Source organism: Lytechinus variegatus, chromosome 10 (genome assembly GCF_018143015.1).
Source record: "Lytechinus variegatus isolate NC3 chromosome 10, Lvar_3.0, whole genome shotgun sequence".
Lineage (NCBI taxonomy): Eukaryota > Metazoa > Echinodermata > Echinoidea > Temnopleuroida > Toxopneustidae > Lytechinus > Lytechinus variegatus.
This window is the reverse complement of record NC_054749.1, coordinates 9,552,887-9,565,372: the sequence shown is the minus strand read 5'-3', so window position 1 is coordinate 9,565,372 and position 12,486 is coordinate 9,552,887. Positions and strand designations below refer to the sequence as shown.

The window sequence follows — 12,486 nt, the reverse complement described above, 5'->3', positions numbered from 1 at the left end:
AAGTCACATGACCAAGGTCAAAGGTCATTTAAGGTCAATGAACTTTGGTCATGTTCGGGTTTTTTGTTGAATTACCATTATAACTTTGAAAGTTTAATGGTCTAGTTCATAAAACTTGGATACAAGAGTAATCAAGTATCACTTAACATCCTGTGCTAGTTCAAGTTGGGGGTATTTGTTGAATTACCATCATAACTTTAAAAGTTTATGGATCTGATTCATGAAACTTGGAATAAGAGTAATCAAGTATCACTGAACATCCTGTGCTAATTTCAGGGATGAACAAGGTCAAAGGTCAATGAACTTTGGCCATGTTGGGAGGTATCTTGAATTACCACCATAACTATGTAATAGTATTGGTCTAGTTCATAACACTTGGACATAAGAGTAAGCAAGTATCACTGAAAATCATGTGCTAGTTTCAGGTCACATGACTAAGGTCAGTGGACTTTGGCCATGTTTGGGGTATTTGTTGAATAACCATCAAAACTCTGAAAGGATTTGTATCTAGTTCATAAAACTAGGGCATAATAGTAGTCGAGGATCACTGAACATCTGATGCGAGTTTCAGGTCACATGACCAAAGTCAAAATCATTTGAGGTCATTGAACTTTGGCCATTTTGGAGGTAATTATTAGTTTGCCGTCATAACTTTAAAAGTTTATAGATATAGTCTACAAAATTTGGATATAGGGGTAATCAAGTATCACTGACAAGTCTTCGGTTGCATGATCAAGGTCAAATGTCATTTATTGTCAATGAAGGTAGTATTTTATCATATGAATGGTGTTTTTGTGAATAATTATTTTATAGTAGATTTCAAAGTCAGCACTGCTGCTATATTGAATCTCGCGATGCAGGTGGGAATGCCAGAGGCGCTCCACTTGTTTTTCATAAGTATATATTTTTTTGTTCACGAGGACGGATGCCACCTGTATGATATATTTTCATTATTGCCCGAGGGGGTAGGTACTAATACGAAAAGCACTGATACCTGATAATAATTAAGTACATGGTCTAACTTGAAAAGTCGTCCCTATTGTAATAATATCCTACCCAGTTGCCAATTTGAAATTTACATAGTCTTTGTGATCTCGTTTTCAAAACAGCCATTTTTTTTATTGCAAATTTAATTTATTTCAAACTTTCAATATTTTGATTCACTTATTTTTCTCCTCATTCTCACACAACATTGGTATCAAGGTTGGATTTCTTTTGAACTCCGAACCTTCAATCTGGGAGCCTAATATTTTTCCCTCCTAAATCAAATAAATGGAAAAGGAAGCGAAATTAAAAGAGGTTTTCCCCATGGGCATAATTGTTTAAAATATGTGTAATTAAAAAAGTATGCTCGTTTAACCTGGAAAACAATGGATGGGGCCGCGGGAAAAAGACGAGCCCGTCATCAACTGAAAATGTTTATTCAAATGATGATAATAATCGGGGGGCAGAGCAAAGTTGAAAGGGGGAACAGGGAAAAGAGAGCACCTTTTTCTTTCGAAAGGGCACTGTCGTAAAACAAAGAAAAATGACTTAATTAGAGTGGTGTAATGAGCCCCCAAATTATGAGGGGGCTAGATATGTTGTATCACATAACATTTACACGGCGAGCAAGCAAAAAGATGACATTTTGAAAATCCAATTGTGTGATAGATTTTGACATAATATTCAGTAGAATATATTAAATTTCACCATTCTCTCTTTCCTTTTCTCATTATTTTTTGGGGGGTTGTGATTTTTTTGGGGGCATATGTATGCCACTGCTTATCTACCCCACTCCCATGACTCATGAAACTTAAGGCACATATAATTATTCTTACAATTTTTTTTTCCTTCATAACTATAAAATTATAAAAATGAGATTAGTATTTACTTGTTACAAAGGGGCACTCGTTAACACATAAAACGGTCCTCAGGTGGAAGGAGCACAGAACATGTTCGTGAGGGGCACATTTCTTGGTTAAAAAGGGGTACTTATACGAGAAGGGGCACCTATAAGCAGGAAAAAGGGTACATGCTAATGGCATAAAACAGGTCCTTCTCAGGTATGAAAGGGGCATGTACAGAACACATTCGTGAGGGGCACTTTTCTTGGTTACACTGATTCGAGAAAGGGCACTGACAATGAGGCAAGGGGGCAATTGGTAACACCTGAAACGGGTACTCCTCATGTGTAAGGGGCGAAGTATACATTTATTAGGGGCATTTTTCATAAAAAGGGTTCTTTTCAGTGCTTCAAAAAGTGTGGGCTCTGTGCCCCCCAGAATCGCCGCCCCTGATAAAAATAATGCAGTTCTTTGTATCACATTATGATATAACGTCCCTATACACTTCCAAATAATTTGGCTATTATTACCCTGGCTTTAAATGGTGAGGTGATTAACAATTCTTATCTCCCCTATGCCGGTTGTTGTAATACCATCAAATTTCGAGGAGGGAGGGTGATACGACCTAAAAGTGACGTCTTCATTTTTCTCAAAACAATAGGTGTATTATAGAATTACACGACCCCAAAACAGCCGTTGTAATGCGAGACTCCTTTTTTAAAAACTCTCCCCCTACTTGAAAACATCATGTGTGTGTTTGTGTCAGTGTGTGTGTGTGGGGGGGGGGGGCGGGGCTATTGTTCACTGCCCCTTCCTACGCGGTGTCTCCCTTCCTTTTTTGCCATGTATTTAGATTTGACAATATTAGTCAATGTATATACCGTCGGATGATTCGGGTTTTTTCTGATTTTGCACAGATTAGTCAAAGCAAAAACTAATTACAAATGAGCGATTAGTCCTTTTCCCTAAAAACAAAAACAAACAAAAGAACATTAAAAGATTGCTAAATTTCCATTATGCAGAGAAAACAGCAAAATAATACCCTGAAATAGATTCTCCTTTTAGGAAACGGTGAAACACACACAAAAAGGTTCGCTTTTTCAAAAAAATGTTTTATCTTATTCTATTCCTGATACGAATCGTTGGTAAACGACCGTTTTTGTATCGCCTGCATAGCAGAACGAGACTACTCTTCCTTCGGCGATGGCGGTGACGCCGCGGCGTCGCTTCGTCAACATTGAAATCATTACCAAGGTTATATTAGATTTTGCACCAAGTAAGATTTCCAAATTGGCAAAATTATAGCCAATTTGAAAAATGTAGATGAGGGTGTAAAATTTAGCATCAAAATTCATCAAATCGAATTTCGAGACAATAATATCAAACACATTTGGAACAATATTTTCATGAGTTTAATGCGTATATGTATATTGGATTTATTATTGGTAAAATAGAATCTATAATAGGCAATCGTATTAGAGATGAAGTTCGTCGTTGTCGTCACAATTTTGAACTATATAACCCCGCGAAAATGGCGATGTAAATCCAGAGACTTCGAACCTGAAGAAGCCCAACTTCATTTAATAGAATACAAGTGGATTTATTTTGCTTATCCTGTATTTTTTAATTATTTTATGTGGTACTTGAATTGGGTTTCCGTTTTCTTTGATATTCAGAAAAAATAATATTATATTTTACCATTTTCTCTTTCTGTTTTATTTCCTCCTTTTTTAATTGGTCGTGAAAAAAATGGGGGAGGTGGTAAGAACCCCAAGCCCCCCCCCCCATATGTATGTCACTGCTTAATAGTGTTTTTGTTTCGATCTATCAAAACATACAGCCATTTAAAAAAAAAAGTCGATCTCAACTAAATCAACTAAATTAGATTTTTTTTACTTGAGTGTATGTAGAATATTTTACTGCACCGCACTTTAAACAAACATGATATGCACGATTAAGAAATATATATATATATAAAAAGTGTTCTAGTGATGCTTGATACAAAGCTTTTCCAATACGCTATCTACATATTTTGTATCATAAAAGACAATGAAAATGGTAGCAATTAATGGAAGGTCCTATTTATAAAGTTACCGATTTTAAACACACATAGTCCCTCTTCTTGAAAAGAAGCAGTAAAGGCCTTTTATTGAGGCAAATAATTTCAAAATATACACAAACAAAAATTATAACAATCAGTAAATGCAGTCAAACAATAACAATACTTCAAATTTCTCCCAAGTAAAAAAAAAATGAAATGAAATCCATTTAGTGTTACATTTGTTAGACAAGCCCGATATAGAACTAATATGTATAAGTATAAAAAGTAATTCATTTTATTCAATCTTTCAACAGGATGCCTAAATATCATGAAGATTTCCCATAAGAATATATATATATATATTATATATATATATATATACATATATGGACAAAGTAAATTATAATTGGTATAGTGTCGAAAATCTGTCTATCTGACGGTCAATCGGATCGGGGTCGTCCTAGCCACTAACCCTTTTCTGTGGTCTAGTGGTTAAGGCATCGGCATTCAAAGCTGGGGGCCTGGGTTCGATTCCCGGCAGAGACATTTTTTCGGCTTCACCAAATTTTCCAAAGGGTAGATAGATGGGGTACCTTGAATTCAGCTACGCCGAACATTGTTCTCTTCATCCATAAATGCATGAAATGTTCAATTTTTAGGTCGGAAGATTAAAAAAATCGGCTCGCGCTTCGCGCCCGCATTAGTTATACGTTTTCTGTTCATGGTTATTGACTTGAGCTCTTGTATATAATATGCGGGGGAGTTAAACTTTATATGTTCATGCTGCTTGGCATGATATACTGGGCCTTGTTACAACCGATAATGTCGCACCAACGCATAATGTCGCACCAACGCATAATGTCGCAATCTGCGACATTATGCCAAGAGCGTCCGACGCATAATGTCGCAGTCAACGCATAATGCCGTAGTTTTTCTAACGCATAATGTCACATGTCGCAACGCATAATGTCACAGCGGTATTTTCTTCAGGACTTGAGCTACAGATAATATATTAAACATGCTTTTACTTAGTATTTTGAGACACGAAAAAAGAGAATGAAATTATTTTGAAATCAGGATTACTCTTTGTATGGATATTTATTGCCATTTCGTCTACTGCCTTTTCCCCACTATCGCATGGTCTGATATCATTTCGTCTACCATTAGTTAGTCAACTATCAACATAGTCCAATAACCATTTCGTCTTATTACCATCTCGTCTAATAGCCAGTTGGTCTAATAGCCGTTGTGTTTATTATCATTTAGACTAATTGTATTTTTTTTCAGTTGGTCCAATATCCATTTTGTCCAATATCATTACGTCTATTACCTTTTGGTCTAATAACCACTTGGTGTACTCTCATTTTCGTCCATGTTCCATTTGGTCTAACTTCAGTTGGTTCGCTATCACTTTGTCTAAACCCATTTCGGCTAACAACCATTTGGTATCGTTGCCATTGGTCCAATCACCATTAGGTCCTATCACCGTTTCTAGGACAATTACCCACCTTTTAACATTTAGCCTCCGAGAACAATTACCCCCCCCCCGGACAATTACCCCCGGACAATCATCCCCTGGACAATTATTTCACAGACAATTATCCCCCCCCCCCAGCAAATGCCCCCAAGGACAATAATTCCCCAGACAGTATACGGCCAAACAATTACCCCCCGAAAATCCCCCCCATGTCTCTCTGACATCGAATCAAGCGTGACCCCAGGGGGAAGGGGGCACTCGACAAAAAAAGTGGTAGGGGTGTGCCGCGGGCGAGACAAAAAACGGGGTCCTTGGAACGGATCGCTAGCGTCCGGCGGCACGTCCGCCGGGTGCGCTCGCGCAGAGGTGATGGTCGGACAGCGCTCTGCGGCCGCATTTCACCAAAACTGCAGCTCATTGTAGCAGATCAATGTGACCGGAACGGCGTAACGAAAAATATGACAAGCTTTGGAGCGGATTTCTTTCTTCTTTTTTCTCGATAAGAAGAACATGTTTTGCCTTGGAGCGGCTTTATTTGTTCTTTTTCTCAATAAGACAAAGATGCTATGCCTCGGAACGGAAATTTGAGTGTAAAAATAGGGGTCCCCTCCGCTGCACGTTATCATATACCGAGTGCCCCCCCCCCCGGGCGTGAACCATTATAATGGTCTGGGTCGGTGGCACAGGTTTTCAATATATTTTCTACTTTATCTTATGTTAATAACTTTCTCTCTTATATCGCTCTTTCTCCCTTTTCTCTCTCCCTCTCTCTCATTTTCTTCTTTTTCATTTTTTCTTCCTTTTCCGCCTTCTTTCTTTTTGTTTAGCAATGCCTTCTGCATCATGAAAAATGGGGATGGGGGCTTGCGCTATATAGCTACGCATATGTACATCAGAAAATGTGTAAACTGGCCCACATACTAAGTTTTCATAGAACAATTGAACATTCATGAAAAGATACGATTAGACATAATAATCACAAATGCCTATAATTTCCAACTGATCTGATTTTTTCTTGATTCATTTGGGGTTTAATTTCAGGAAAAAATCAGGAAAATAGATAAAACATTAAAAAGACACCTTCACAGGTAGAAATATTGAAAGTCGGTAACACAAACCATCAACACTACTATTGACAAGAAAAACCTATAAACCTGTTATTTTAAAACAATTCATCTATCAAGAAGCTAAGAATTATGAAACAATTGGTGCACATTCCAGATTAAGATGTGGCTTTAGTTTTAATACAGTAAGCAAATAAAAATATGCAAAGATAATATACACAAGAACGCCTTGTAATTTTACTATTTAGGCCCTAACTCTGTGCACTCCCTTTGTCTAGGGGGTTATTGTCCCCGGGGAAGGGTAATTGTCCTTGGGGGGGTAATTTTCCGAAGGGGTAATTGTCCGGGGGTAGTTGTCCGGGGGTAATTGTCATCGGGGGGCATTTGTTCAGGGGGTAATTGTCCGGGGGTAATTGTCCAGGGGGTAATTGTCCGGGCGGAAATTGCCCTAGGGGGTAGTCACGGGGGGTAATTGTCCTCAGGGGGTAATCCTCCTCGGGGTAGTTTTACAGGAGGTAGTTGTCCGGGAGTAATTGTCTAGGGGGGTAATTGTCCGGGGTGTAATTGTCCTCAGGGGGTAATTGTCCTCGGGGGGTAATTATCCTCAGGGGGTAATTGTCCAGGGGGTAATTGTCCTCGGGTGGGTAAAATTGTCAGGGATTAGTTGTCCGGAAGGGTGATTGTCCTTGGGGTATTTGTCCTAGAACCAATGATTGGACCTATTGGTGATTGGACCCGTGGCAACGATACCAAATGAGTATTAGCCGAAATGGATTTAGACAAAGTGATAGCGAACCAACTGAAGTTAGACCAAATGGAACATGGACGAAAATGAGAGTACACCAAGTGGTTATTAGACCAATTGGCTATTAGACCAAAAGGTAATAGACGTAATGATATTGGACAAAATGGATATTGGACCAACTGAAAAAAATACAATTAGACTAAATGATAATAAACACAACGGCTATTAGACCAACTGGCTATTAGACGAGATGGTAATTAGACGAAATGGTTATTGGACTATGTTGATAGTTGACTAACTAATGGTAGACGAAATGATATCAGACCATGCGATAGTGGGGAAAAGGCAGTAGACGAAATGGCAATAACGCGACAAATATCCATACAAAGAGTAATCCTGATTAAAAATAAAAAAAAAATCCAAAATAATTTCATTCTCTTTTTCGTGTCTCAAAATACTAAGTAAAAGCATGTTTTATATCTCAAGTCCTGAAGAAAATACCGCTGTGACATTATGCGTTGCGACATGTGACATTATGCGTTAACGATTTGCTGCGACATTATGCGTTGCGACATGTGACATTATGCGTTAGAAAAACTACGACATTATGCGTTGACTGCGACATTATGCGTCGGACGCTCTGGGCATAATTGGGACCTTTCGCAATCATCACCGACGCTAATTTAGGGTCCCCTAACACAAATGTTAACGCTTAATCATACACTTGATTTTTAAGATTGATCGTACATTATAGTCAATAGAATTAAACGTAGAAAACTGTTCTACAATCAATGCTAAGCTTTGTGTTACCGGGGGATTACAGGCCCTACAGATCTGCCTTTCGTGTGCAAAATCCTTTCCCGCGACACCCGCACCATATGTGCATGTATATTACGACTGATGGCTGGAGATATTCGAAATGCAGGACCTAAAATAAATTATGACATGGATAAGAAAGTGGTTTTTCAAAAAAATCGACTACATATTGAGAGAGGAAAAACTTACTGAATGAAGGCTTAGATATAGATCATTACAGTCCATCGAATCGATATTGCATTTAATGTGGATTATTGGTGGATCACTGGCAATTGATTTCATGAGGTTAGATCAACCTCTCCAGCCGAACATTTCATTTCGCATGCGTTGATACACGTATGTACACAGCATGCAATACGTTTGACCAGGGACGTGTTGACCTCGCGGGTTTCTTTTGTTTCTTTTGTTTAACCCCTTCTACACAAACGATATGCCTCTAGCACACGATGTAATGGGCATTATGTTTTATACTTTCCGCAGAAATGTGGATTAGATTCAAATTCCGGGGGACCACTTCCATTGATGAGTGGATACCAGGCACGACCATGGGGTTTCGAACAGTACCCCGCTAAACAAGGGAAGCAATTAATCATTTTCCAGATTATGAAAATGCATATTCTCTTAACAAGTGTGAAACCCTACAAGTATTGGATATGTATCCTTTTTTCAGCATTTTAAACATCGTTTTGACACCTTTATAACGTTACATAGGTCTATACGTAATGTACTTGCCCACTCTGTCCCCTTTTACGCGTGCTCGCTCTTGGTGTCCACTAATCAATGGAAGTGGGCCCCCCGGGCGGCCTCTCGAGCTCTAGGAGGAGTCAAATGTTGATTTGGAAAGTCGTCCTCAATCGGATATATCGCTGTTACCATAGTAGCAACCAGAATTTTGCACACGAAACGCATATTGAACGTTTCTGTCGCAGATGCGAAACGAAAAAAAAATCTCATGTCACACAATTTGCATTGCCGGCCAGAGTTTTACGACGGGCCCAAAATGTCTCTTCCAAAGCCAACTACCGTTGTAAATTAGCGTCCGCGTCCTCAAACGAAAGGTCGGGCATAATGTCGCAGATTGCGACATTATGCGTTGCTGCGACATTATGCGTTGGTGCGACATTATCGGTTGTAACAGGCCTTACGGGATCCTTTATCTCGTTTGTAACAACAAAGATGAGATAACGCTTCACTCTTTATTTTGAAAGTAACCCGTCAAAAACATTTAACAACGTAAATCACGCTGATTTTGACGGCCGATCGCGGAAAAATTAAAAGAAAATACTTTCCGCCCCCTCGATCTATTGATGAAATAAGCTGGTTGTTGGTAACCAGTGCCGATATTAGTCGGTAATCAATGGCTTCCACACTTACTGGAAAAGGGGTATAGCTACGCCCCTGCATGGGTGACGGAATTCTTCTACTCTGTCTTCCTTCCTACAACTTATTTTCAGGCGCAGACTTATCCACCCATTCGTGTTAAAATTCCCTTCAATGCCTTCTGATCATTGGGAAGTGTAAAACATAAATATGTTATTTGCACTAGTACTGATTATAAATCAATTAAGCGATAAACGCATTGACATAAATAATTTAATATTTAATCTTCATTCTACCAAAACTAACCAGATTTCACATGTTTAAACAGCTTAGTGGACAGCATGAATTTAAAAGGCCTATTATGTTATGATTTCTTTGAAGTGGATTACAAGAGGAAATTAAATACGAAGTGATTGGTGCGTTACCCCAAGTGATCGAGGTCGGAATATATCCCCTTTTCCCTACCTGGATTCAAAGTGTATGTTAAAATTCTTAGGGATTAGATTGAGCCCGAACTTAAAATCAAGGTTCAATTCGTTCCCGTCCAGACAACTGAACCTTAGTTGATGAAGAAGTGTAGTGAAGAAGATAAAAAGATTGATTCTCGCCAGACCAGAACCTACACACTGTCTCCGACCGAAGCCAAAGACTGGCAAGAGTTTCTTCTTCGTCTCATCCAGCAACCCATCCTCAGTTAGGAAGCGACGAGGGTTGAACGCTTCAGGTTGTTCCCAGACCTCAGGATCAAAACTTGCGGAGTAAATGTTGACGAAAACTACCATGTCCTTGGGAACAAAGTATCCATCAAGAACAGTATCCTTTGTTGTGCTGTGAGGAATGCCGAAAGGACTGACTGTTGAGAAGCGCAGGATTTCAAGAAGACAGGACTGTGTCAATGGTAGCTGGTCCCTGTCGTTCCATGCTGGTGAACGACCACGACCAACTACTCGATCGATCTCGCTTTGGACGTCAGATTGAACTACTGGAAACAAAGCCATATAAACCATGACCCATTCTATGACCGAAGCGGTTGTTCCGAATCCCGCTCCATAAAAGTCAAATGCATTTTGAAGAACTGTTCGTCCCGTCACACTCAAACGTTGAAACTCGTTCTCATCATAATCGACATCAATGACTTCGTCCATGATAAACTGTGCGGAATCTCGAACATACAGTTCATGTTGCTCATCTATGAGTCCCCGTATGCCTTTGTTGAAGCTATCCTGAAACTTCAAAAATCCTGATGCTGCATCAAAAAGAAAATATCGAAGCCAAGGAAGATAGTCCAATATGTTTCCATTTCCAATACTTTTACTCAAATCGTCAAAAAGCTTGATAAACTTGATACATTGCTTGTCGTTGTAGGATGCTCGCTTCCGAAACATAAACCCAAACATGAGGTTACTTGCAGACAAACGGATAAGATAAGGTATGTCCTCGCATTTTTCATATTTATGATCTTTCAGATACGCAGCCAGCTGCTCTGCTTCACCTCGCGCAAATTTTTCAACGAACTGGACCTGATCGCCTGCAGTAAAATGGCGGAGAGATGTCTCGGTTATCTTTCGATGAAGTTTCCATTCTTCGCTGTACTGACTAAAGCTCAGGCTCGGCCCATAAATGTTACCGTCGTTGATGGCTTTCAGAGTGAACATGACAGGGCGATCTGCAAATACAAGGGCTTGATTTACCAATGCATTCTGAATAGCCTTAAGTCCGTTCAAAACAAGTACCTGTCGGCTACCCATCTGAATCTTGAAGATGTTTCCGTAGACTTTAGCCAACTTTATCAGTGACAGATGTGGACTGTTCTTGTCCAAGGAGAACATGTTTCCAAAGACTGGAATCCCCCGTGGACCAGGAAGTGGACGCCCTCCAGATCTAGCCACCCTCTCGTTCTCTAGTTTTGTATTGATCCAACAACGAGTAATGAAAAATGAAGCTGCGATCACTAAAATAAAAGTGATGTTAGAGGCTGCAACAGCGAGGAGATCAGTTACTATCATGATGACAGATTAAGATTTGCGCAGGCATATAATACTCGTTACTTGCTATATTAATAGCTTTCCTTGGTTATACATGAATTCACTTGTAATGCCTTTGCCGTTGAACTTGTAAAGTTTACATTGTCGTTTCCCTGTATGTGACACTGTTCGAACGCGGCGAGGTCATGACCTTGACTGGTTTTATTATACCCATGCCTCCCTCAAAGATATAATAATATTTCATGGTGGAGTTTTTCCTCAGCCAAATATAGGCATTTTCGGATGGGTAATTGAAAAAAGGGGGAGAAGAAAAAGGAGGGGAATGAAGAAAGAAAACGAGAGGAGGAACAATATAACAGATAGCGATTTTTTATACTTTGGAAGGCAAAATTTATATGCTTGCTAATGCTTGGCATATCCCAGCTAAAAGTCGTGCAAGAAATACCAAGGAATAGCGTATGTCCGGATGCCAAGCGCACTATTGCGTGAAAGCGCAAAATGTCGAAAATCCGCATGATGTTGACGGAATATTTTAAAGCTGTTGATTATCTTTGATATGCGATTCTCTTTTTATTTGGAGTTTCAAATTATAAGTCTCATAGATATGCATTTCAAATTTGAATATTACACATATGATGGCACAGTGAAACATAAAACCGCGATTTCCTCAAAATAAAGGTTTGTGAAACTATCCCGGGGGGGCCACTTACGTTGACGAGTGGATACCATGCGCGACTAAAAAAACACGTAAAAAGGATGTCTTTTTCACGATAGGGCACGTTACGTACGTAACGTGATAAGGGTGTCAAAAACACAAAAATAATGAAAAAAGGGTATCTATTTCACTAGGAAAATTACGTGTTTAGGGTCGAAATTGTCGGGATGATAAAACAAAATTAAAATGTTTTATAAAGGATGTCCCTTTTGCCCCAACGCTTCGTGTTTAGAGTCCGATTTGCGCGAGGTGTAAAAGGTGGGGTCGTACTAAACCAAATAAGGTAAAGCCGACGACCGAAGGACCCGTAACAATAAAACATTCCTGTACTTGTTTAGGGGTTCATTTCAGGGAATATTTGCCAAGAGTATCGTTTTGTTTCCAATACTTGTTAAGGGTAGGGTTTCACACGCCAATACTTGTTAAGGGGTGCATTTTCAGAATATGGAAATTACGTGTTTAGGGTGCTTTTCGAGACCCCGTGGTCGCGCATGGTA

At 39.4% G+C, this 12,486-nt stretch overlaps 1 protein-coding gene across 1 annotated transcript; it reads right to left on the bottom strand.

Annotated features, from left to right (window-relative positions):
- Positions 1–9,096: 9,096 nt before the first annotated feature.
- LOC121423043 (cytochrome P450 1A5-like) lies at positions 9,097–11,562 on the bottom strand. Its single transcript, XM_041618322.1, has one exon. The coding sequence runs from the start codon at positions 11,293–11,295 to the stop codon at positions 9,751–9,753; it is 1,545 nt and encodes a 514-aa protein (XP_041474256.1). The 5' UTR covers positions 11,296–11,562; the 3' UTR covers positions 9,097–9,750.
- Between the last annotated feature and the right edge of the window lie 924 nt (positions 11,563–12,486).

Excerpts from the sequence above, each read along its gene's own strand:
- LOC121423043 (XM_041618322.1), bottom strand. The coding sequence starts at position 11,295 with ATGATAGTAACTGATCTCCTCGCTGTTGCAGCCTCTAACATCACTTTT.